The sequence below is a fragment of the Mycothermus thermophilus genome (genome assembly GCF_041956435.1).
Source record: "Mycothermus thermophilus strain CBS 625.91 unplaced genomic scaffold VTJ04scaffold_3, whole genome shotgun sequence".
Taxonomy (NCBI): Eukaryota; Fungi; Ascomycota; class Sordariomycetes; order Sordariales; family Chaetomiaceae; genus Mycothermus; species Mycothermus thermophilus.
The window spans coordinates 3,796,614-3,821,482 of NW_027191429.1; the positions used below are offsets into that span (position 1 = coordinate 3,796,614).

At 57.4% G+C, this 24,869-nt stretch overlaps 8 protein-coding genes and 1 non-coding gene across 9 annotated transcripts; 4 read left to right on the forward strand and 5 right to left on the reverse strand.

The window, feature by feature from the left end:
* Positions 1–1,170: 1,170 nt before the first annotated feature.
* Positions 1,171–2,167, forward strand: VTJ04DRAFT_5515 (uncharacterized protein; the record flags this gene model as incomplete). Its single annotated transcript, XM_069363638.1, has 3 exons — positions 1,171–1,188; positions 1,377–1,507; positions 1,939–2,167. The coding sequence occupies 3 exons, from the start codon at positions 1,171–1,173 to the stop codon at positions 2,165–2,167; spliced, it is 378 nt and encodes a 125-aa protein (XP_069220464.1).
* Positions 2,168–3,730: 1,563 nt separating this feature from the next.
* VTJ04DRAFT_5516 (uncharacterized protein) lies at positions 3,731–5,096 on the reverse strand (the record flags this gene model as incomplete). The annotated part of the gene is made up of 3 exons (XM_069363639.1): positions 3,731–4,025; positions 4,678–4,748; positions 5,016–5,096. 3 exons carry the CDS (start codon positions 5,094–5,096, stop codon positions 3,731–3,733), a joined length of 447 nt encoding a protein of 148 aa, XP_069220465.1.
* Positions 5,097–6,365: 1,269 nt separating this feature from the next.
* VTJ04DRAFT_5517 (uncharacterized protein) lies at positions 6,366–7,905 on the forward strand (the record flags this gene model as incomplete). The annotated part of the gene is made up of 6 exons (XM_069363640.1): positions 6,366–6,423; positions 6,548–6,743; positions 6,796–6,848; positions 6,918–7,199; positions 7,249–7,574; positions 7,627–7,905. 6 exons carry the CDS (start codon positions 6,366–6,368, stop codon positions 7,903–7,905), a joined length of 1,194 nt encoding a protein of 397 aa, XP_069220466.1.
* Positions 7,906–10,939: 3,034 nt separating this feature from the next.
* VTJ04DRAFT_5518 (uncharacterized protein) lies at positions 10,940–13,453 on the reverse strand (the record flags this gene model as incomplete). Its single annotated transcript, XM_069363641.1, has 5 exons — positions 10,940–12,539; positions 12,593–12,785; positions 12,836–13,039; positions 13,100–13,274; positions 13,364–13,453. 5 exons carry the CDS (start codon positions 13,451–13,453, stop codon positions 10,940–10,942), a joined length of 2,262 nt encoding a protein of 753 aa, XP_069220467.1.
* Positions 13,454–14,098: 645 nt separating this feature from the next.
* VTJ04DRAFT_5519 (uncharacterized protein) lies at positions 14,099–15,967 on the reverse strand (the record flags this gene model as incomplete). Its single annotated transcript, XM_069363642.1, has 3 exons — positions 14,099–15,144; positions 15,204–15,773; positions 15,847–15,967. 3 exons carry the CDS (start codon positions 15,965–15,967, stop codon positions 14,099–14,101), a joined length of 1,737 nt encoding a protein of 578 aa, XP_069220468.1.
* A 2,121-nt stretch (positions 15,968–18,088) lies between these two features.
* VTJ04DRAFT_t63 lies at positions 18,089–18,162 on the reverse strand. The gene has a single exon. It is a non-coding gene; the product is annotated as a tRNA-Val (tRNA).
* Positions 18,163–18,448: 286 nt separating this feature from the next.
* Positions 18,449–19,435, reverse strand: VTJ04DRAFT_5520 (uncharacterized protein; the record flags this gene model as incomplete). Its single annotated transcript, XM_069363644.1, has 2 exons — positions 18,449–18,655; positions 18,725–19,435. The coding sequence occupies 2 exons, from the start codon at positions 19,433–19,435 to the stop codon at positions 18,449–18,451; spliced, it is 918 nt and encodes a 305-aa protein (XP_069220469.1).
* Positions 19,436–20,208: 773 nt separating this feature from the next.
* On the forward strand, positions 20,209–22,230 carry VTJ04DRAFT_5521 (uncharacterized protein; the record flags this gene model as incomplete). The annotated part of the gene is made up of 1 exon (XM_069363645.1): positions 20,209–22,230. One exon carries the CDS (start codon positions 20,209–20,211, stop codon positions 22,228–22,230), a length of 2,022 nt encoding a protein of 673 aa, XP_069220470.1.
* Positions 22,231–22,512: 282 nt separating this feature from the next.
* On the forward strand, positions 22,513–24,156 carry VTJ04DRAFT_5522 (uncharacterized protein; the record flags this gene model as incomplete). Its single annotated transcript, XM_069363646.1, has 1 exon — positions 22,513–24,156. The coding sequence occupies one exon, from the start codon at positions 22,513–22,515 to the stop codon at positions 24,154–24,156; it is 1,644 nt and encodes a 547-aa protein (XP_069220471.1).
* Between the last annotated feature and the right edge of the window lie 713 nt (positions 24,157–24,869).

Sequence of the window (24,869 nt, forward strand, 5' to 3'; positions counted from 1 at the left end):
ACCTTGGGCAGAGGAGAGGAGTCGAAGAAAAAAAATGAAAAAAAAAGTTGACTCCACGAAGAGGTACCAAAGCCAGGAGGTACCCGGTATCCATCTTCATAGGACGGCTGTACAGAGTACATACCATCAACATCGCACAGCACATTATCTACACCAACTCCGTACTTGACTCTCCCGTTCCTTGGAAACAGACCACTCGCCTGCAGAGGTTGCGAGTCCTCGACCGTCCTATCTGCCCTCCGCTAAAGCAGGTCGCCATGTTTGGCCGTGGCCGGTGTGCAACGGCTGAAGCAGACGCGGCAGGAGACGAGAAGACAGACGATCGGGAGAAGAGGGGATCGGTCTGTGTAGACGAAAAGACGATACGAGAGCGGATGAAGTTGAGGAGAGTGGAGCGCAAGATCTAGGACGGCGACCTGCCAGCAATCCAGGATACCTGAGATCAGGAGAGACCGATCTCGATGACGGGCAGCCCAGAGCCCCAGATGCCGGGCAAAAGTCTGCCATGTCCATCCATCCCATACACTTCAGCCCAGAAGTGCAGAAGTTTGTTTTTACACTACCCACCATCTGGATTTTAAGGGCACCACGTAGGTCAGGTAGGTCAGGTAGGTGGTGGAGAGCCCTGTCTTACTTTTTCACCATACACAAAGTGTGAGGCTTGAAGCCTCGAATGGCGGATATTCAACGATTGAGAGTCCATACGGCGAGGGTATGGGCCGGGCAGCTTTAAAAGAAATAAAAACAAAAGGCACCCCGGAAGATGCCTCGGGGTGCCTCGGCCATAGGTATAATCCATGACGAACATCTGCCGCGCACCACCAGCAAACCCCCAGCATATCGACAACCAACAACAACGGCCACCCTAGCGTAGGCTCGGTCCAAGACGGAGCACTCCCAGATTTCCCCACATTTAGCCCGGATTGCGTCTTGGGATGTGGCCGTTTTATCTGCCTTATCTCCTCCCCCAGTGCCACCCCCATCCCGTCCCAGATTCTCCAGATCCCCCCAGACATGATGCTCTCCCTCTCAACCCGCCCAGTTGTTGGCAGGAGAGAAACCACCCATGAGCCGTTGGCCTCCCATCTTTGTCCAAAGCCGAACCCAGCCACATCGCCACCTGCCTGCTGCTGTTTCTTCTCTTTCTCTCGTCTTCACCTCCAGATAACGATGCACAGTGTCTGGCGTGTGAGTTTGGCCGAAGAAAGCCCAGCAACCATCGCTCTAAAAACCCCCTGGGGCCCCCCGATCAGGGAAGAGCCCTAACAAGCACGCGCGTGGTCAGACCAGGAATGCCCCGTAATCCAGTACTCTGGGGGACGGGCTGTCTATGGCCTCCCCCAGAAGTTGTCGCAGGCACACGTGTAGTTCCTTAGTGCCCAGCCCCTCGTCGGGCGCACAGCACCCCGGATTGCTCGGTCGCCACCATCTTATCGCGGGAACTGGTCGGCACCATGACCTGGACAGACCCGGAGAAAGGGAAGCCAGCCGCACATAGCTATAGGGAGTAAGTCCATCGTCCTCCGACCCGAAAAGTCGGGATCAACAAGATCTCGGGAACACGATGCTTGTCGGGAACTACATAGGTGTCCGTCGCCCTAGAACCTGTGTGTTCGCTGCCGATTCGGGGCCTTTGAGACCAGACACGTCAGCTTGGCAGCTCTGCTTTTGTGTGTGTTACTAGCCATGGCTCCGCCACGGGTCTCTCATATCTGAGAGACACATACATCTCTCCGTACACCGCCCGCCTTACTGGTACGCGGTGTACGGGGGTGCATCGTATCGTGGGTCTGTTCATCCATACAATACCTCCATACTTGGCAGGCCGCCATTTCGCCCTCATCAAAACTCGCCCTTCCGCCAAATGACGACAGGGCCCAACCGCGGGTGAAGATTTGTCGCGATCAGGCGATGCGGGAGCTCATGGCCAGACGACAGGCCCAGGAGAGCAGCCCACCGAGCCAAGCGTCGTCTCAGCCCGCGCGCGGCGCTGGCTGGCGTGCCTGAACGGGGGCTAGAGAGAGAGCAAGAGGGGCTCTCGTGGCGGGTTCGTGTTCCGGATTTGTTGTCTCTTGCCCCCGCCGCCGCCGCCTCACATGCGTTACAAAAAGTGGTGAGCCACGGTCCGGTCCATCGCAGCCCAACCAACAGCCCGTCGCCGAAATGAGCTGCTTTCCCCAAAATCCGGGGTAATAAAGAAATACCGGGGTAAAACAACTGCTGAGGCCACCACCGCTGGGCCGATAAGGGGTTTGCCAACAGTTAACACACTCCGTCACGACATTGTTTTTCCCGGTCTCCATGATACTTCACAGCACATACTCTGTATTTTGCCGAGCCCTTTTTGGTCCATGTTCACCTGTTGTGTCGTGCATCATGTTGTCTTTGCTGTCGTCTTGTCTCTTCACTTCATGGGAGTCACAGGCATGCCCAGACAGTTTCGTCAAGTGGTGTTTCGTCTGGCGTGATCTGTCGCCATGTCATGGGAAAACCTGGGCCCGTTGGATGCCGGCAACTCTCCCCGTGGGGCCAAGAAGCAACCCCGAGTTCCAGGGCAAAAGAGAGGACGGATTTGCGGCGTGGGGGGTGTTCTCTCCTCCAGAGCGTTGTGTCGTTCCCGCCGTATCAGCGGCCCCGGATGCATCACGCGTTGCCGTCCGTCGCTCGATCCCCCCTTAACGTTAAAACTTTAGCGACCGAGGCTCTTCCGCTTCGGCTGCCATGTTGTGTCGTCCATTCATCAATCTCAACCCGGACCTGACAGACATATCGTCATCTTCCGTAGAAGTAATAAATACCATCACGCTCTCAGTCAGCACACATACTTTGGGTCCACTATCATAGGCCCGAATTGCTATACGTAGCATATATATTTTCCTCCCGCATCATCCATGTCAACGTCAGACGTCAGTTCTCGCTCTCCGCAATCGGGTCTATGTTTGTTAACGTTATCATCATCTTTTTTTGCCCCATCTGCGTTTTGGGCCTCCTCTGCTGCCGGGGGACCTCGCCCGTCCATCCATCCCGACGGAGGAGCAGCAAAAAAATCTGGGGCGGCTGATCAGACCGGCCGCCCGCGGCGTGGGGGTGGGTGTTCTGGAACTAGTGGAGAAGCGGGCTCCTCGGCAGCCTAGGCCAGCACTGGGCTGGCTGAAGACATGGGGCATGGCGTCAGCGACTTTCGAACCAGCAGCGGAGCCTGTCAGAGATTTTCCCGGGTGTCTGAACGCTGAGGGAACCCTGGTCGTCGGGAGAATTCGGGGTCGCTGGGCTGTCTTGGGTTTTGGTCTTGGGGCTGTCTCTCCTCCATCACTCTCCAGTATCCTCGAGCTTGACCTCTGGATTGGCTGCTTCTTTTCGTTGCCTTGGTCGGGCCAAGAATGAGGTCAAAAGAGAGGCAAATATTTTTCCAACATTTTTGTCCGGCCGCCTCATGTTTTCCATTTCCGACCCCGGCGGAGCGGTGGTGTCATTTTCCGCCTTTTTCGTTTTCTTTTTCCTCTGGGGGATCCGGGGATTCATCAAATGGGGCCCCACACAAAACATGCCAACTTCCCCTACTTACCTAAGCCTTGCGCCGACGTTTGACGGGGCAGTGACACCGTGTTGTGTCTGTCTGTGTGGTGGTCTCGATCGATCGATGAGCTTCGCAAGATTGGCCTGCATTGTTCGTTTGCTTCGTATCAGCATGCAGGTACTATGGACCATCAAGATGATGTTGTCGATGCTGTCACGCCCTGACAGGAAGCTGCTTGTTGCTTGCTTCATGCGGCGGCGGCGTCTCGGGGAATTCGCCTGATGCAGAGCCGCCGGCTAATTGCGCGCTTGGGGAGGGCGGGCGATCGATCTCCGTGCGCGTTAGCCGCGCCCGGTCGCTACACCAGCCCTGGAAAGGGGGTAGAGTACCAGGGCTCCGGGGCGCCGAGACGGCGGCGACGGCGGCCACAGCGGCGGCGCATTTCCTCCTCTCCTCGGTGGGTCGGTGTGTCGTGCGTTTCTGGCGTCTCGTTTCCGACACGTGTGCGCTGTCTTTTGTGTTGTTGCTTGTCCGTTGTCTTCACTTGTCTCTCTTTGCCTTGTCCGTTTGCCTGTCCTCGCCGCCACCGTGGATAGGTGGTCCTGGCGGATCCTCGGCCCTTCTGTGGACCGCGGCACTATCTGCGAAGCAGATGGCAGATCTGCTTGCTCCAAGCTCTTGCCAACATTGATGATGACTCGCACTCAAAAAAACTTTTTCCTCTCTTCGCTCTTCGGCCTCATCAATCGGTTGGCTGCACAGGAAGCTTCTCCAAATACGAAGACGTTTGCGGATGAGCAACTTGATGGGATGGGCGATCGGATCCAGGGTCTGCATCCGATCACCGCTGTACACTATCCGTAGATAGCTCGCTCGCTTGCGCTTCCATTCTGCCAGGTCTTGGAAGCGCAGACGCGATCCTTTCGCTTGGGTGTCTCTCCATATCGCCAATGGCCTGCCCTACAGGACTTATCACAACCCTGGAGATTGATTCTCCGGTTGGACCTGGAAAAGGCCGTGCTTGGTTCTGACTCAGCCGGGTCGACGGGTCCTGTCCGCCGCCGCGGTGCATGGACGAGCTGCCTGGGATTTCGGCCCGGATTGGCGGCCGTGGAGCCTCAGCAGGAGGCACAGAGAGAAAAACTCTGGACAATGCGCACCTTGCAGGCCAGTCCAGGCACCACGCATCTTGCATCTCACCCAACCTCTGGTTCCGGATGCTTGTCCCGGTCTGTGATCACTCATACTCCGTACCTGTTATCTGTGAGTTATGTGGGCTTGGCCCGGCATTTCAAACACCGTCTCGGGAAATTAAGCTGCTGGAGGGTGACATGCTGGAGCAACGGTGTCGCTTTCATACCCACCTCCGCGAGCCTTGACGATGGTTGACACCCCATCATACCCGACGCAGTCCGTCGAATTACTGCGTATTGTTAGACACCGGCGAGAGGTGTTTCCTTCTCGGGCACCTACCTGATCTGCCTACCTTCCTACTTACCTGAAGCAGACGAGTCCAAGACTTGGTCATCTCGCCGTTGGCTGTCCCATGACCGAGGCTTTTCACTCGATTCTCGGGCATCACGGGCAAGCGGGTGGCAGAGCTTCAGCGACTTCCAGGAGCTCATAAATCTGGCCTCGGCAAATGCAGGGGGGTCGTAGATCCTCGAATCCGACGTCGACGTGCCAGCCTCGGGCAGTGAGTGGGTTGCGATGAACGTTATCTTTCCTCCACCACGCTAGCGTCCTTGTCACTCTCACCAAGCAGCCGGACGGTGTTGGTTGGCATGCTTATGGCTCCAACAATGCTTCCTGCTGAAGATGAGCCATTCACATGCGACAGCACAACCTGCCATTTCGGGGGACCGATTTTCTGTGGGGCGGTGGCAAGGTGTCTCCGATCCCCTCCAATCCGGGGTAAGGCGCCCACGGAGGACGCTAAAAGGGGGGTGAAGGTTTCGGCAGCGCAGCACTTCATCCATGATAGCCGCCTTGGTAACTCGGAATCCGGCCAGGGGGAACCCCAGATTTCCCTCGGATGATCCGGGTGGGAAAATGAAGACAAGTAGTGTTGGTTCATGCGCCGACTCTCTTGTTTGGCTGTTGTCTGAATATGGAGTCTGGATACTGGATTGCGCCATCGCAGCCGTTGCAAGAGCCGTGTGGAGTTTATTTGATGAGATCTTTGCTGTTTTGGCTGGTCGAGAATTTGTTGCAGTCATGGCGGTGAGGAGGAGGAGTGGTCCAGGTTTTTTTTTCTCTCTTGGAAAAAAAAGCCTATCGCCGGAAGGGAAGGGATCCTGGATGACAGTGGGCGGGAAGTGCCGGCGGACATGACACGACGAACAGGAGGCTATCGTCCGTTGAGAAAAAAGGTGGGTGAGGGGGTGCGGTATGACATCATGTGGTGGGTTAAGCTTCAAGTGGAGGAGAGGGGAGAGACGGGAGAGGGCATGTGTTGGGGGTTGCAGTGAGGTGCAGCCAAAGATCACAGAATGAGGAAATAAAATAAAATAAACTAAAATAAAATAAAAATACGGCTTAAGATAATAAATAAACAATGACAAGGGCGAAATGTTGAAGAGAGAAAGAATAAGAAACTTCCGTTTTTGCCCAATTCTGGTGCCTGTTCCTTCTATGTTTGTGGGAATCTCATGTCGGACAAAATTGGTGCAGGCGAAGGAGGGCTGGCAAAAAGTCAATTAACCCTAACCCTACATATCCCTTTGGAGCCAACCATCATCAGATGTGTCAATCAGGCAGGCACTTCCATCAACCTAAACCACCCAGCCTCTCAACATCTCCTTCAGGTCAGGGCTGGTGACCAGATGAGCTGACAAAATCCGATGCAATGGATTACCACGCGATACACGGCCACGACGTGTCTAGCTTTGACCTGCCGTCAACCCGTGAGTCTCATCTCATGAATTGATTGCCTTGATTCGAGCTGCAGCCTGGCCGAGTGTTCGGTAGTTTGGCTTTCTTTTGTTTGACATGGACGGCAACTGGACTAACTAATGCCCGAGAACGTAGATCGCTTGCCCACCGTCTCGGCCGCTCAAGCTCTGGATGACTTGGCAGGGGACAAGCAGAGCTCCATCTCCACCAGTCTTCCTGCTCTCGACTCCCTGCTTCATCCGGGCACAGACCCAACCCATTTTGGAGGCATCCAAAAGGGCCATGTCGCTGAAGTCTGGGGCGCCCCGGGCGTGGGAAAGACGGCTTTGGGGTATGCGTTTCGATATCCATCAAGCACAGCCCATGTCTAACTGATATCCCAGTCTCCAACTAGCCGCCACCTGTCTCGCCCAGGACGGCAGGGTAGTGTGGGTAGGTCCGTCGATCTCTCTGGTTCCTTGAACACTCCTCTCCAGCCCATGGCGCAGACTACTCACCTTCTCAGACGCCCTTCATCGACTGCCCATAACCCGCCTTCGGGCCGTCCTCGGTGCCGTGACAGATACCCTGCAGGACCACAAGCTGGACCCCAATCTCCCAGACGGCCGCTTTGTCCACTACACATGTCCGACCCTGCCTCACCTCCTCGCTCTCCTCTGCAGGCCCACTGCAGCCTGCATTCCACCGGGCACGTCGCTGGTCGTTATCGACTCCCTATCGGCCCTGGTCAACCACGCCTTTCCAAAGCTTCCCGAGACCCGCCCGGCGGCTGATGCGAAGGGCAAAGGTGCGTCCATCAAGCACCTGTCTCCCAGGCGAGACTGACTCGTATGAAGGACCTCCCCTCTCTATTCGACGGCTCCAGATCCTCCAGCACCTTAGCAGCAGCCTTCAGAAGCTGGCGGCGACGAGGAACGTGGCCGTAGTGGTCCTCACTCAATGTGCTACCAAGATGCAGGCCGAGCGCGGCGCCACCTTGATCCCGGCTATCAACGCAACTGTATGGGAGCAGGGAATCTCTACCCGCCTGGTCCTGTTTCGCGACTGGCTTGCTCAGCGGGGTGCTGAAGTCCGGAGCGTACGCTTCGCCGCGGTCCAGAAACTCAATGGAAAGGACGTTTCCATTGCGGGTTCTGGCCTTTGCGCTTTTACGGTACAAGAGGTGCGTTGGAGTGTGCCTGTCAATGTCCATCGGCTCTGCTAACCCCGTGCAGTGCGGGCTGGTCGCTGTTGAGTACGACGAATCTCCGGCGTTCGCATGCACGCCTGCGCAGAAGAGGAAGCTCGGAGACGCGCGCCTGGAGATTGCCGACAGCGATGACGAATACTACGACATGGACGACGATGACTTACCGCCTATGCCGTCCCAGTGGCAGGGCAGTGAAGACATCCTTCTGGGCCCCAAGCCGGGTGAGGAGGATGACCCTGACGACCAAGACCCGCTGGAGAAAGCGGATGATGAAGCCGAACATGCCTCGCAGGAGGAGCTGTGAGTTCTACTCCGTAGAGCCCCCCTGCCAGGAAATCTGCCTGAGCCCGCTGTCATCCCGCTTGCCCTCGGGTACGACAACCCGTTTGTGCACGCCCCTCCACACAATATCTGCCGATTCTTGCGCAGAAAAAACCGCACCCCCAGTCTCTACCTCCCGCTTGTTGTGTTTTACGGCGATTCGGATCTGCCAGAGGCAAAACCCAGGGCCAATGGCTTCACTTCAGTACAACGGCCCCGGCAGGTTCTGCGGACTTGGAAACTAGAAGACATTTGTCCATTGTACGTGCGCGGTCTCCGGCTGGCTTCAACTCCTGCTCCCAACCGGCCCGACATATTCAAGGAGTCAGTCCACCGCATACCAGTCGGAGATCTGGACAGAAGTTGTGTCTTGTTGCGTCGTCTAACTCGCTACCGTGATGGCTCCGCATCGAGATATTTTACCCTCATCGGCGTGTGAATCTTGCGTAGCATTGGGACGGGGGTCACCTCCTCGGACAATACCCGCGCAAGCTTGTTATCTAGGTACCCGAGATTGCCGTTACGTGCCACCGCAGGTTTCCGGATGTTCCAGAAGCAACAACACCAAGCTTTTTTTCCTCCAACAAACTCGTTCCTTGGATGGCCAGCGCGGCGATCACTTGCCCGGTGGGATTGGAACGACACAACACAGCACTGTTCCCTTAGCTCCCGTCCACGGAACGGCTGCAATGGGAATCAATCGGAGGTTTTAGATGAAGAGGCTACCCGCAACAGCAATGAGGGAAGGGGTTTCCGTCTTGACTTCCAACAACCCCCCTCGCTTGGGGCCTGTAAAATGTGCAATCGCGGCGGTGGGAATCGTGAGCTTGGCTTCAGGGGAGAGCTGCAGCCGGTGAGGGTCGAGCCGATTCAGGCTGTCTTAAACCCCTTGATGAACACGATTGCCCGAAGACAATCCGCGATCCGTGATGCCGAGCCCATGGCACTGTGGATAGGAGTAATGAGAACGAGAAAGAGTCAGGCCGGCCCGGGATGGCGAAATGCTTGGCCCGTTCGGCTGTGATGAGGGGGATCGACATCGACGAGCTCACAGATCCGATCTGATCAGCTCCCTCACCGGCTATGCTTCCTACTCGCTAACATGACCTAGAAACACATACAGGGGGCCGACCTTATGATTTGGAAGAAGTCCACAGAAGTGTTGACACTACGACGGGCATGTACCGTAAGGACTTGGTACATACTAAGATAGCGTGAAGTACCGTGAGCTCGTAACTTTGGACATTCCCCTGGCACGGTAGAGACTGAGATGTTTCTACCCCAACGGTTCGCCTGCATATATGATGCGCAGCGGTTATGCATTGTGCTGTGTAGCTTCCGTCGCTGGTTGGAGTACCAATGTCATGGAGATTCGTTGATCCCGATTGAAGATAGATCCCGACTGAAGGTAGATCAGAACGTAGATAGATGCATGGGTTCTCTTTTGTCCCTCTCAACCTCGCTAAGGGTTTGGGACACAACAAACAGATTGAACTCCTTATGCCAACTCTCACCGATGCCATCCTAGACCTCCCGGAACGACAGCCACATCCAACATATTGTCTGCTTTGTCTCATGAGACAATTCTGGTTCTGTCCTACCTACCTCACTAGGTACTTGGTCCGTACACAGTCCAGTACCTTGTTTTCTCTTTTCCCTGTCCTTGACAGGCCCTCGCTGCGACCCCAAGGTTGCAACGCACCTCGGGTTTTCTGGCCGACAGGGTGACAGAGCAGCAGCAACAAGCAGAAGGGGGGAGGGATGGTGCGCTATGATTCCCGGTGGATGCCTTGGATGGATGGAACACTTTGACTGTAGAACCACAGGACGACGTCGGAAGGATGACCGGTAATGACAGCAAAACAATTCTCCGTACGTATCCCGATTTCTGTGGGTATCGTCAACTCGTCGTCCGTGCGTTTTGGCGATGCCGCTGCGGCTTTTTGTGTTCTCTGTGTAGCAGTGGTAGCGTTTGTGCTGCTAATACCGTCGTTTGTGTGCGGCGGATGAAACAATACACGGTAGCATGCCCCTGGTTGCCACCGTTGCAGAGCATGTTCGAGTCACCGCCGAGTTGTGTTGAAAAAGAAGACCCCAGGAGAGTTGTTGCAAGTTCCCATCCATACAGTGTCAGGCAGGCAAGTCACACAACAAAACAAAATCAACGGCTCTGAATCCCCTCTCCTGTATGTACAGCAAGCCCCGGCTTCTGCCGGGTTCTTGCATACTCGAACGATCTGCCCCACGCCGGGAGGAGACCATCGGACGATTCATGAGCTCATGTTGGGGCTCAAAAACGACCTACCTTGAAGAGTTTGCTTTTGACCGATCTTTACTCCGTAGACTGCTAATGGCGATGCACTCCTTCGAAATTAACAAGTGGCCTTGTGTATCTTAAGACTTCGGCTATGCTCGGCACGTAGTTGATCATAAATCTAGATTCTCAGTGTCAGGAACTGTGTTGTACAACTAGTAGCACGTAAGACTACAGCAGAACAACGATCAGGCCACGGCTGCAGATGTCTTGGTGACTTGCCATGCCGATGTCAAGCGGGTGTGGCTGCTACCGCGCCTGCTCCCAGAGGCGGTATCCGCGGTGGGTGCCGTTCGAATCGATCACGTATGGAACGGAAAAGGACAGATCATCTTACTAAGTAGCCATTCTCCTGTCTGTAGTATGGGCTTTGTGATGGGTGGTTACTACTGAGTATGGTTCTGAGCATGAATGTTTGAAGTTTTCTCGCTGTGATATTGATGGACTTCGTTAGTTATTTTAATATTAAAGGAACAAAAATAAACCATAGAAGGCCAAGAAAACATCCTGTTGAGGACCTTCGTTACCAAAGAGGTTGTGCTGATCCTGAACGTGTCAAGATCACCATCTCGAGCTGTCGAGTTTGACCTTGCGAATTGATAGTCGGAGTTCACATTACCTACATGCACAAGACGAGCACTTTGTAAATATTCAACTCCAGAACTCCCAGAAAGTGTAGTATATTGAAGTCTAAGTCAACCTATTAGTTGACCAACAATTTCCTCACCCGCTTCTCCATGCTCTCCTCAAACTGTTCCACCCCCCTCTCCAACACCGTCAACTTGCCCGCGGCGAGCTTGTACACGACCCGGCGACGCCTGGCCTCGGCCTCGTCGTCCTCCTCTTCCTCCCGTCCGCTCTCACTCCCATCCGCCTCGTCCACCTGCCCTTCCACCACGCCCCTCATGAACCACCTGTCGTGGGAGACGAGAACCACAGCGCCGGGCCACACCCGCAGGGCCTCGCGCAGGGCGCCCACCGTCTCGTAGTCGAGGTGCGTCGTCACCTCGTCCAGGACCAACAGGCCCGGCCGCCGACGCATCAGCCGCGCCAGCTCGCAGCGTACGAGCTGTCCGCCCGAGAGCTTGCGCAGCGGCACATCGGACGCCACGCGCCCGGCCAGGCCGAACGCCGCCAGCAGCCCGCGCATCTCGCCCTCCTGCGGCGCCTCGTCGCTGTCGGCGGCGGCCTCGCGGGTCACCAGCGCCAACGCGGTCAGGGTCGGCTCCGTGCGCCCGAGCTTCTGCAGCTCCTCGACCGCGTGCTGCGAGTAGTACGCCAGACGGAGGCGCGGGTGCGAGGTGATGGTGCCCGTGTAAGAGGTCGGGGAGCGGGATTCGCCTACGAGGAGGCGAATCAGGGTGGACTTGCCGGCGCCGTTGAGGCCGAGGATGCCGACGCGGTCGCCTTCGTTGATGGTGAGCGTCACGTCCTGCAGCGTCGGCGCGGGAAGCTGGCGGCTGCCCTTGGGCGCTGGGTAACGGAACGTGACCTTCTCGAGCGAGACCAGCGCTCCCGGGAAGCGTAGGTCGGGAGGGTCGGGGAGGGTGATGGTCACGGGCCGCTCGTCTTGCGGGACGACGATCTCGTCGCGGGACGTGAGGTGGAAGCCGGCCAAGTCGCGGTTGAGTTTGAACTTGCCGCCGCGCTCGTTGATGTTCAAACCCATGCGGTCGTCGAGGCGCTTTTGCCGGGACTTGGCCTGCCGGATCTTGTTTTGGTCGTCGTTCCGGCGGCCCTGGATCAGATTCTGCCGGATGGACTCCTGCATGTGCGCCTTCTGGCGTTCTTGAGCTTCCTTCATGCGCGTAAGGTGAAGCTTTTTTTCGGCCTGGGCAGTCTCGTACGCGGCGAGGTCGCCGGTGAAGTACGTCAGGTCCTTATCCTTCAAGATTAGTAGGTCGGTGCACACGGCGCTGGCGAAGTCACGGTCGTGAGACACGAGGATCAATGTCGGCGGCGTTGGCTGGTCGCCGAGACGCTCCAAGAAGCGCTGCAACCACAAAATACCCAGGAGGTCGAGGAAGTTGGTGGGTTCGTCGAGGATGAGAATGTCGGATTCCTGCAGCAGGCCCGTTGCCAGGGCACTACGCATGCGCCATCCGCCAGAGAGGCTGTTGGCAGGCTTTGCCATGTATGCGTCAGAGAACCCGAGACCGGCGAGGATCTTCTTCGCGCGCGACTCTATGTCGGCCATGCGTGAGGGTTCGACCTGAAGCTGGAGATCGGCCAGCATATCCGCCGCCTCTTGCACTTCAGCTTGCAGTGTCTCTGGCGAGATCTCTTCCGCGGGTTGGTCCTTTCTAGGCAGGATTAGAAACGGGACGTCATCATGAGTAGTCGGTCGACTGCTTACAGTTGAGCAGACTTTGCGACGGCCTTCTCATACTCGACCAAGGCTTTGCGTGCTTGCAAACCCCTGGCGCCGCTGCGAAGACGTGCGTCCTTGTCCAGAACAAAGAGACGCTTTAGCATCCGCTCGTGACGGAGACTACGAAGAGCATGAACGGTCGCGAGGGCATCCGTGCTATTGACACCAGCCGAAAGGGCTATAAAATGTTAGCTACAATGGGCAACATCCACTTTAGGGTATACGTGCCAGCAATTTCCTTCTCCAGTTCACTCTTGGCCGTGGCCCGATCGATAACATCCTCCAGGACAGTCGGCCCCTCATCCGCCCCGGATGTAGCGGCCGGTGGGATGTCGGTGGAGGGAGTATCGGCATTTGTTTGCTGGAGAATGGATATCCTCGTTTGTTCCGGGATACCGGGGATTAGCTTGTCGGCGATGGCGCGGAGGAGGGCTGCTGGGTGGTCAGCAGGATGTGATGACGAATGGGAAATTCAAGGGAGACGAGACTCACTCGACTTCCCCGACCCGTTCCTCCCGACCAGGGCATAGCGGTTGCCAGCCTTGAGACGCAGCTTTGCGCCGGACAGGATCTCGGTCCCATCGGCGGCTTTGCCTTTCCCTTTGCCGCTCTTGCCCTTCTCGGGGGCGGCCGAGGTGACGGTGATGTTCAAGCCCTCAATGTCGAGCTAGGTCAGGTAAGGAACGCAGCATGTCAGCCACATATCTTCTCTGGGCCGACGCCAGTAAAACCCTCCGGGCCCTTGCCCATGCCCACCTCGCGATAGTTGGGGCTTTCAATGTGAAAGCGCGTCTGCTTGCATGACACGAGAATGGTCGAGACAGCTTCGTCGGCGATGGATGTCATGTTTACTGCGGGTGAGTTTCGGTCGTTTTCTTGTGTCTTCGCGATGTAATACAATTCTATTCTATGTTTGATGGCCAATGCAACAACGGCCAACCGAGGGTGGCTTTCTCAATGGTGCAATCGGTACTTAAACGCCGAGAAACCGGACTCGGGCGGGCTACCGACCGCACGTGGGCCGTCTCCTGATGTACTCAGCTCGGCGGAGGGTTCGGGGTAATAGGTGGCTCCGGCCGTGAGTCACTCGCCGGACGGCAGCTTGTTGGTTCATTGCCATTCGGCCTGGTGGTGAGTTACTAAAAACTTGGATAACTTGAAGTGTCAAGGACGACGAGTACTTTGGGATTTCCAGACGAAAGGGACATTGATTTCACCTGTTTTTGCCTCGAGCAGAGTACCCTATGGTCGTTCAGTCTGGGGCATGTTGTCGAAAAGGTCGCGGGGTTAACACATTGTTACCCCACCACCCTTTTTCTCTGTGCAACAAGTCTACCTAGGTAAGCAACCACATCTCACTAGATACCCTTAACATCAATGAAACTCGTCACCAACACGCTGATAGAATTCTACATTATTTGAATTAGATACACACCTACACCCAACGCCAAACATTACTTAAACATACATAGGGAACAATAACGATCGGCTTTAGACATGCTCCACCCTCGTCTCGTTTCCAAACCTCCCATTATTCCTCTTCTCCCCCAGAGTAGTCGGCGTCGGTGGCGTCGGCGGCGGCAGCGGCGAAACGCCCTCGGCGCCCCTGACGCGACCCATCTGCGCCGCAAACGTTTGCTTCGGCTTCCATTTGCCCGACCTGCGCGGCGTCGTCTCCTCCATCATGCTGTCAATCTGTTCGAGGGTAAGGCCCTTCATCTCGGGCACGAGGAAGTAGGCGAAAGCCAGCGACAGGCCGCACAGCGAGCCCCAGATGAAAAACACGCGCGGGCCCAGGTCGGCGGACCCGGGCTCGTTGCCGACCATGTACGGGGTGATGACGGCAATGATGCAATTCCAGAACCAGTTGGACGCGGTGGCGATGCCGACGCCGCGCGAGCGGATTGGCAGCGGGAAGCACTCGCCCACGATGACCCAGCCGACGGGTCCCCACGTGCTCGCGAAGAAGAAGATGTAGATGCAGATGAAGGCGATCATGGCCCGGACGGCGTCGTAGTTGAGCGGATCCAGGTCGCTGCGCCCGGCCGTCACGCCCACCACGGCGACGATGATCTGCGACACCATCATGCCCACCGCGCCCCAGATCAGCAGCGGCCGCCGGCCCATTTTCTCGATGGCCCAGAAGGACACGGGCGTCGACAGCACGTTGACGAGGGTCGTGATCAGAGACGTGAAGAAGGGGTCCTGGATCGTGCCGAGCTGCTGGAAGAAGGTGACGCCGAAGTAAAAGATGAAGTTGACGCCCGTCAGCTGCTGCATCATCTGGATGCCCGCGCCGAGGATGGTGCGCCGGAGGTTGCCGTTGCCCTTCATAAGCGACCCCTGGAAGCACGCGATCCACGACCCGATGTAGCTGGTCTGCGGAATGACCTGCATTTCGTACTCATGGCTGGCCACGATTTCGGCCAGCTCGTCGCGAATGTAGTCGGAGTCGACGGGCTGGCCGCGCAAGAGGGACAGGTCTCTCATGGCCGCATTGATCCGACCCTTCATGACATGGAAGCGAGGGGATTCAGCTGGAAAATAAGGAGTCAGGCATACAGATCAACTGAAAACGGCACCGAGGTGTACTCACGCAGGAAGAAGAGGCCAACGCCGAGGATAATCGCCCACAAGAACTGAACGCCAATCGGGATGCGGTACGAGCCGGTGTCGTTGCGGTTGGCGGTGGCGTAGACGACGCAGTTGGCCAGCAGGATGCCCAGCGTGATGCAGAACTGATACCCGGACACGAGGGCGCCGCGCACCCGACGCGGGGCGACCTCGGCCATGTAGAGCAGGATAACGGCCGAGATGGCGCCCACGCCGAAACCTGACACAAGCCGGCCCATGACGAAGAGCACCACCTGGTTCGTCGAGGCGATCTCGAGGATGCAGCCGACGCAGAAGACGATGCACCCGATGATGATGGTTGGCCGGCGCCCGATGAAATCGGCCCCGTCGCCGGCGATGAGCGCGCCGAAGAAGGTGCCGCAGGAGAGGATGGACGTCATGAGCGACTTAGTCGACGAAGGTAGGCTGAACTGGGTCGGGGGCACCCCTATAGGCTGCATCGCATCGTAGTCGTATGGTATGCCCGTGTATAGCGTGATGAAGTAGGGCATGCCCAGCACTCCGGACATCCATCCCGTGTCGTAGCCGAAGACTAGGTGGTCATGTTAGTTGTTGTTGTCCTCTCCTTCCTCCAACTTCAAGCCCGGGATTTAGGTATTACTCACAGATGCCACCGAACGCGGCGAAGGCGCAGAGCAGATAGGCCTTGAAGGTCACGGGGGCTTCGACCCTCGACAGGTCGGCCGTACCCGAGATGGGGAAATGGAAATGCGCCGGACCGACCATCTTGTCTCGGACGTGTGTTGTCGTTTGAGGTTCCGGAGAAGTTGTGTCGGACGAGTTATCGACGACGAGGTTACGATGACGAGTGTTGAAGGTGGTTCAAGGGGCAATGGTAGTCCACCCTTCTTAACAAAGAGCCGACGGACTGTCTTTGACAGCAAACCCCAGGACTCGACCGGCGATATGTCCTGCCATGCGCCGCAAAGGGGCGTTGGATAGAACAAAGCCGACTCCCGCAGTGCTTATTCGATTCGATGCGGCGGGATGTGTAAGAAAGGAGCTCGGTAGGAGGCTGAGGTACTGTGTAGAAAAACCAAGAGGAAGAAGTCCGTCCGTAAGATAACTCGGTGAGAGGCACGGCAGTCCTGCTCCCTCCAAAGCTTTTACATTAGTCCCTCTCCGCGTTCCTCGACGCGGAGCGAATCCGCAGCCACACATTCATATGAACACAACGTCCGACCCCAGAAGCTCGTTTGCGGTTTTTCCTTTCCTCCTCCAGGACACTATCTCGTCGGTGGAGCTCGGCTGGGCTGGCTTCGTCCCGTCCCCATGATCAAAGCATGCACACCAGAACGCCACAATGTTGGTCTTTGCCCAAACCGTCAAAGACGCTGTCAGGGGGTTACAACGCCGGTGCCACGACGAGGCGGGCGAAGCAGGGCAGGCAAAAGCACAGACAGACAGACCAACCGACGAGAATCCCGACATGGACAGGTGCTGAGTCTCGAGTAAACACGGAGTGCTGCTAATGCCTCGACCAAACAGAAGAGGTTGAAGTGGACTCATCGGAAGAACATTGATATTGTGTCACCACGACGCGGCCCTCACCCATCCCATCGGACGTGAGGACGGGTTCCGGGTGACGTCTCGTCTCGTCTCTTTGCTGGTGAACGTGAAGGGACAGCCGATTCCGACGCCGTCGACTTTAGATCAGTCCCGGCTGTTGTGTCACCCTCCATCCAGACGCGCAGAATGCGGTACGCTAAGCTTAGGGACAGCTGTGGCATCCCAACTCGCATTAGCCTGACGCAAGGGCCAAGACAGCTGCGCTCAGGCACCCGACACAGAGGCGGTTTGCCCCTGCATTTTCACTTGTTGACTTCCGGGCTCACGTTCACTTTTCACTTGTTGAAGACACCCGAACCAGGTTCGGTTCTACTTGGCCGCATTCTCCTCGACTCGACCCGGGTTCGACCCGATGTTGTCTTGCGGGATGGCGCCGCGCCATGTGCCAGCCATGTCAAATTCCCTGACCCCTGTTCATCTCTTTGCCGAAGCCCACACACAAATCCGCGGGGGCGGGGCTGGGAGAACGAAGGGCTGAGGCTGTTGTTGCTTTGTGGCCGGGTTTGTTGTCCGAAAAGAGTTCTGGATCTCAAGGTCTCTGAGATCACCGCTGGAAGTGGTTGATGAATGGTCTTGGGCATCACGCATTGAAAAGGGGCTCACTCCTGTGGTATGGAAGCTCTGTAGAGAGGTACTTGGCTAATTGATTCTTGAATTTGGCCATAGGTGAGTAAAATATGCAATCCTCCAGCCATCGGGTCCATACGGACCACAGAGGAGGTGCCTAGAATGATTGGCATTTTACATACATACTGTACATCTGCAGTCTGATCACACTCTGGGCGCCATCACACGCAGCTATACCACCCATCCAGCAGTCGATTTCTCTTTTCAACATGACAGCCCCAACACCAAAAGCCCGCCGAACGTTTGTATAAGGTTCGAATCCGCCGAAGAAGGGCCGGCAGTTCCCCAACCACGTGTCCAAATGCCGAACTCCTGTGGAATCTGGACGGGCCTCGACTGCAATGCTTTCGACAAAGACATTCATTGTGTTGATATCAACAGAAATCACGACAAAGAATGCTCCTCTGGTCCGTATCGCAGGACAATGATCGGGTAACCATCCCGCGCCACCCCGGCTGCCCACTATTGGGCTGTGAAACCGCAGCCCCTTCGCGTCCACCGGAAGAGGAGGAGCGGTGAAGTCCGGGCTGGTGGTGAAATTGTCATGTGGAGAAGCCGGCACTTGGGACCCGACTCCACACATCCCCATATCCACCCACAACGCCGGCATCGGCAAAAAGTCGATCCGTGAGAACCGAGAGGCAAAGAAAATGATTTCGTCCAGGTTCGAACTGGAGACCTTCAGTGTGTTAGACTGACGTGATAACCAACTACACCACGAAACCATTTGTTGAAGAAGTGGCGATAATTCCGGTCCTATCAGGGGCAGGAGAACTCGGTTCTGTGGCGACCCAAAAATCACAGTCAACTACTCCGTTCTCCGTATTCCCTTGGGATATACCTATGACAATTTTTTCTCAACCTCCATTGACTTGGCCATAGGGTGTCATGTCTATTACTGCGGTCTTGTCGTCCATGCCATGCTGTTTGCTCCTCAGAGCCCAACGTCCGAAGCCCCTTCAGTCTTCACACCGGATTAATCCATCCATCTAAGAGACGAGTGCTACCGACTCACGTATGTTCCATCCGGTTGTGGGCGGCTGGGTCCAGGCATTGACCAAGATTTACGAGTCTTGGATGACTCGGAATCGGATTCGAGTACACATCGGGCTTGTTGGATAGCACAGTTGCTTTCGCCGAGGCAAACCGCGAATAGCATTCGGTGAGGACGTCCTCAATGCTCTGCTCGGCATCGACGATGCCCGTGTCGAGGATACTCTAGACGCCAGTGTGCGTCAGTGCAAGCTGGGCATGAATTCTTCGCAGAAATGCGCAGCAGAAACCCACCCTGATGAAGCCCTCGACGGAGGCAAACTGGGCTTGGTCCATACGGTACCTGTCCGGCAGGCCGCTGTTGTGCATCAGGCCCAAGAGACCAGCGCCGACCGTGTTTGCGGCCGCGAGGATGGTGATGACGGTATTCTCCCGCAGCTCAAGAGACCCCAGGGCTGTCAGCACGGCGCCCACCATGACTTGCACGACCATGAGCGCCCAGTGGGCGGCGCCGAGGAGGACAAAGGCAAGGCCGTATTTGGACCGCTGCACAACCACCTCGCGGTATAAGCCATCCGGAATGCCCTTGGGCGGCCAGTACCAGCAGGCTGGACGCGCCACGCGGTGGTCCTCCTTGTCGTCGAGGATAGCCCCGAGGCCATGGGCTACGCGGGCCCATTCGGCGGCATTCAGGAATCGACGGGCATGAGGTTGGGAGGGGGCCCCGCCATGTTGGGTGCTTGGGGAGGTATTGCCAGGCGATACGGTTTTGGGTCGAGAAGTCCCGGTAGTCGTGTGTCCGAGGAGAGGCGGAGCGGGGGTTAGTTCGTTGTCATCTTGGGATGCATGAGCTTTCTCAGGAAGGTTGGCCTTCTCGGATACTCCGCCTGCCTGCTGAGAGGGCTTGGGAGAAAAGATGTCGGGCTTTCTCTCCGGCCTGGGTCCTGTGGCGGTTCCCAAGAGTGGGAGCTGCGGAACTGGAGAATCGTTACCGAGGCTCGACATCTTCAGGCAGATATGGCACTGCCGACCTGAGATCAAACGATGGTATTTTCAATTGGCGTCCATAGGATGTGTGAAGTGGTGTGAAGTGGTGTGAGGTGTGGCGATAGTGGGATGTGTATGCGAACTCTTGGGTCGACATGGGAAGTCGAGGAGGGGAAGAGGTCCAGGTTCTCGCTTTTGTGGAAGGCAGACATTTGCATTGTGTCTGAGAAGCTTCCTGGACCTGTAATCTTTTTCTGGACCTCCCGTTCATGAGCATGACCTGCCACAGTCCCTGATTCTCAGGACACTCTCCCAGGCAGGAGATGGCAAGAACGTGAAAGCTGTCTGTTAAGAGCGGTAGTCGACAGGACCAGTTTTTACATACAAAAATCAGACCTGCACTAACAGCGGGTCCTTGTGACGCTCCTTCCTCAGATCTGAGGAGGTCGCCCACATCCATGATGCCTGGTGACTTCGAGATGGAAGCTTCGCCTGTCCTCATCTTGGTTTGAATGAGAAGGAGGCAGGTGTAAGTCAATGCCAAGACCCCAAGACCCAAACCTCCAAAAAGCCCGAGGGTTGCGCCTTGCGATCCGGGTAGTTACTCACCGCCCGGCAGAATCCCAAAATTTGGAGGGGCCTGGGCCGGCAATGACACACTCTTTCCTCACCCCTTTTCCGTTCCGTCGCCCATGATCTCCGCCGCGCGATTGCTGTGCGTCTGTAACCTCCCCCGACCTGCGCGAACTGCAGCACGGATCTTACATACAGCAATTGCCTGGAGACGTGCCATGTCGGACACACCTCGCGACCTCGGCGCTCCTCCGGCCGAGGGGCAGCGCATCCAGCACAACAATGTTGTCTACACCACAGTCCGCGAGGGGCACGCCTACATCTTGGTTCCCGAAGACTCGACCAAGCCGGGCCAGGTCCAGCAGGTCTTTTACAACCCCATCCAGCAGTTCAACCGCGACTTGACGGTGCTCGCCATCCGCGCCTACGGCAAGGAGCGCTTGCAGCAGAAGCAGTCCCGCATGGGGCGCAACGCCGACAAGAAGAGGAAGCGCAAGGAACAGGCACAGGCAGGGCGTCCGGCCAAGTCGCCCAAGCTGGAGGAAGGGAGGGGTGCTGAGGCAGACACCGAAATGAAAGATGCCGTTGAGCAACCCGCTGAACAACCCACCGAGCAGCCCGAGTCCGAGTTGGCCAACCCTGCGGGAGAGGCAGCCGAGGCCAACGGCACAGAAGCAACTCCGGCCAACGAAACACCACAGACAGCGGGTAACGGGGACGCAGCATCGCGCAAACCCGTCCCATTCACAATCCTCGACGCCCTTTCGGCGAGCGGTCTGCGCGCTCTCCGGTACGCACATGAGGTCCCCTTCGCCACCAAGATCACCGCCAACGACATTTTGCAAACCGCCGCCGACGCCATCGAGCGCAATGCAATCCACAATGGCGTACGCGACAAGATCAACATTTCAGTCGACGATGCGATGGCTCACATGTACACCGTCGTGGTCGACGAGTTGAGGCGCGCTGTTACTCGCAAACCCGTGCCCAACACCAAATACGATGTCATCGACCTGGACCCGTACGGTAGCGCCGCCCCGTTCCTCGATGCCGCCGTCCAGGCCGTGCGTGACGACGGCGGCCTCCTCTGCATCACATGCACCGACTCGGGTGTGTGGGCGTCGAACGGCTACCCGGAAAAGTGCTACAGTCTATACGGCGGCGTCCCTGTCAAAGGCTGGTACTCCCATGAGGTCGGCATCCGTCTGATCCTGCACGCCATCGAGGCCTCGGCTGCCCGCTACGGCCTGGCTATGGAGCCACTGCTGTCGTTGTCGGTCGACTTTTACTGCCGCGTCTTCGTGCGCATCCGCAGGTCGCCCATCACCGTCAAGTTCCAAGGCGGCAAGAACATGGTGGTCTACAGCTGCGGTCAGGGCTGCGGAGCTTGGAAGACCCAACTGCTAATGCGGAACAAGGCCGCCCCAAATAAAAAGGGCAACGGATTGTTCTACAAGCACGGCTTCGCTCAAGCTCCGACGGTCCCGCAGAACTGCGAACACTGCGGCTCCAAAATGCAGCTGGCCGGCCCCATGTACGCCGGGCGCATTCACAACAACGACTTTATCAAAGCCGTTCTCGCCGAGACCGAGGAGGCTCCTGCCGACGTGTACGGCACCAAGGAGCGAATTCGTGGCGTGCTTCACACAGCCCTTGAGGAATACCTGCCGTCGCCCGAGGAGCAAGCCGCAGCCGAGGAGGGCAAGCAGCTCCCGCCTGAAGCGCAGTTAGCCGCCATCGACCCCTATCCTTTCTACTTCCTGCCCCCGCAAGTCTCGGGCATCATTCACTGCTCCAGCCCGCCCGAGGATGCGCTTCGCGGCGCCCTGATCGGCATGGGCTATCGGGTGACGCGCAGCCACATCAAGGCGGGGAGCATGAAGACGGACGCTCCGTGGTCCGTCATCTGGCATGTCTTCCGCGAGTGGATTCGCCAGAGGGCGCCGATCAAGGAGGAGAACATCAAGCCGGGAAGCGTCGCCTACCGACTCCTGGGTCTTGGAAAGCACAAAGCGGAGAAGGCGGCGGAGGCCGGTGAAGAAAAGATGGAGACGCCGGCGGAAGGGGAGGCGCAGGAAGACGCCGAACCGAAGGATAAGTCGCAGGACAAACCGCAGGAATTGCCGCCTGTCGTGTTTGACGAGAAGCTGGGCAAGTACAAACAATCGCAGAAGCTGCTGCGGTACCAGATGAATCCGAGAGAAAACTGGGGCCCTATGACCAGGGCGAAAGGGAGGTAAGCTCGGATAGGATAAGCTTCTCGATCGTATTCTGAACCCCCCGAAGCCATGTAGAGAGGTAGTAGTGGTGTGTACATGCGAAGGTTCTGGATGATATCCCAGCTGTCAGCCTCGGTCCACTCGGATGCACGGCCCCGCGCGTGATGGCGCAAGAGTACAAAGTTAAGATGCCCACCTTTGTAAGCTTAGCTGCATTCTTAAAATATTATCCAGTCAATCTGTTTTCCGCTATTTCCTTCCCTGCAAAAGCCGTCTCCGACTCAACCAGGACCATCCAGGAACATGACCGTCCAATCTTCACCAACCGGCGAGATTGCGGGACCCGCCGAGGCCAGGCTTCACCCGGCCGGCACAGAACCCGGAACCACAGGAGTCTCGGATGCCGAGTTCAAACATGAAGAGGTCGTCGCCGTCATCCCGCAATCAACCTCGGACGCAGAGACGGGGCGGTATTTGATTTACACGCTCTCCGAGTCGAACAACAACCCCGCCGCCGCATCTTCCTCCAATGATCCTGCTGCGAAGGACGACACCGGCCACTTCCGCCTCCGCGCCGTCCCTTACCCGGCCACCCGGCAGCAGCCCCTCCCGCCTAACCTGACCCCATTCGTCCTCGACAAGTCCCGCCTCCCGCCGCATCTCACCGGCACCGGGTCAGTGACAGGAGGCCGCCGTTTGCACGTCATAGCCTTGAAACGCTCCGGCCTAGGGCTTGCGCCCGAGTTTTATGCCCGCGTGCTCGCCCCTCTGTTTGCTGCTGTCGGGGTGGTGCCGGACGAGGTGACGGTGGTGCCCGATGGAGGAGGGGGGTTGAAGGCGGTCAGGGAGGCGATGCGGCGCGTGGTGGAGGAGTCGAAGAAAGGTAGGGAGGTGACGGCGGTGGTGTTGGCGGGGGATGGAGGGGTGGTGGAGTTGTTGAATGTTTTGAACTTGGAGGAGGACGGGGAAGAGGAGGAGGATGAAGGAGTGGGAGGGACGACGTGTCCGCCGCCGACGGTCGCGCTGGTTCCGTTGGGAACGGGGAATGCCTTGTTTCATTCGTTGCATAAGCCGCTTTATTCTATGGATGGCGGCGGCGGTGGTGGTGGGAAGGCATCGCCGCTTGTCCTCGCTCTCAGAAGTCTTTTGTTTGGCACCCCGTCGCCGTTGCCAACTTTTCGCGCGAGCTTTTCGCCGGGCGCGAGGCTGGCGGCGGCAGCGGCAAGCGATGATGCTGACGGTGGCGACGACGGAACCCAGAAAGAAACGGAACAACACGCTGTATCACACATCCTCGGCGCGGTGGTGGCGTCGTACGGCTTCCACGCGACGCTCGTCTGGGCAAGCGACACGCCGGAGTACCGGGTGCACGGGGACAAGCGGTTCGGCATGGCGGCGGCGGAGCTGCTGCGGGAGGCGCATGCGTACGACGCCGAGGTGTTGGTCCGGTGGAAGGGGAGCGAGGAGTTTGTCCCGCTGTCGACCCCGGGTAACAGCAGCAGCAGCAGCAGCGGCGGCGGCGGCGGCGGCGGCGAATCCTCTTCGTCATCATCAGACAGATTCAGTTACCTCGTCCTCACGCTCGTCTCCAACCTCGAGAAGACGTTTACCATCTCCCCCACCAGCCGACCCCTTGACGGGGTGCTGCGGGCGGTGTGGTTCGGGGCGATGGACGGGCAGCGGACGATGGAGATCATGACAGCGGCGTACCAGGAAGGCGCGCACGTGTCGAGGCCCGAGGTGGGCTACACGGGGAACGACGAGTCGCGGGTGTTGGAGGAGGTGCGCGTCGTGGTGCACGAGGCCGAGCCGCGGTGGAGGAAGGTGTGCGTGGATGGGTCGATTGTGGAGGTGGAGAGGGATGGATGGGTGAGTGTTAAGAGGGAATCGAGGGGGAGGGAGAGGTTGAGGGTTGTGGTGGATGGCTCTGTGCTTTCCTCGAGATAACTGGCAAAAGATCGAGTACCTGATCTTTGGTTCTGGAGAAAGGGGAAGGGGATTTGTCGAAAGTCTTACGGTGGTTATGGTCAAGTGCAGCGTGGATGGGTGTCGGCGGATGCAAGATGGGCGTTCGCAAAGGAGGCGTCGTGTTCTTTAGACGTCATGGAGCAAGCTCCAATTCAAGAGAAAGTGGTTCTCTATTATATCCGTGGGTTACGAGCTCGACCGTGAGCGTCTCTTTTCATGCCCGGGCCGACCCGGCCAATTGAACCGGACCGGAGAACAATACAGATGGCATTCTGGAGGCCAGACCCGGGCCCGGAGCAGGAGCCGGCCCCGAAAAAGAGTGGATCCCGGAGAGTTGCCGCCGAGCCACCGCTGTCCCAAGACGGAATTGCTCCGGTGGCCGGTGCACCCGACCTTGTTGAAGAAACGCTCCACCAACCAACAAACTAACGCCTGCGCGAAGCCCCAAGGGGTCCCGTCGTTAGGCCAACAATGTTTTCTGACGAGTCCAAACACCGGCCTGAAATGTGGTGTCGCATCAGCGAGTCGGCGCTGTTTTGAGAAGGAAAACACGTGGTTTGCCTCTCTGATTTACCTATGTCCCTACTGCTGACTAAGGTGTCATTTTTGTGCAGATGTGAATTCTCAATTCTCTGGTGACTTCACTTCACCGGCGAGCGCGTTGCTTTGCAATCTCTTGGCCTCATTTCGCC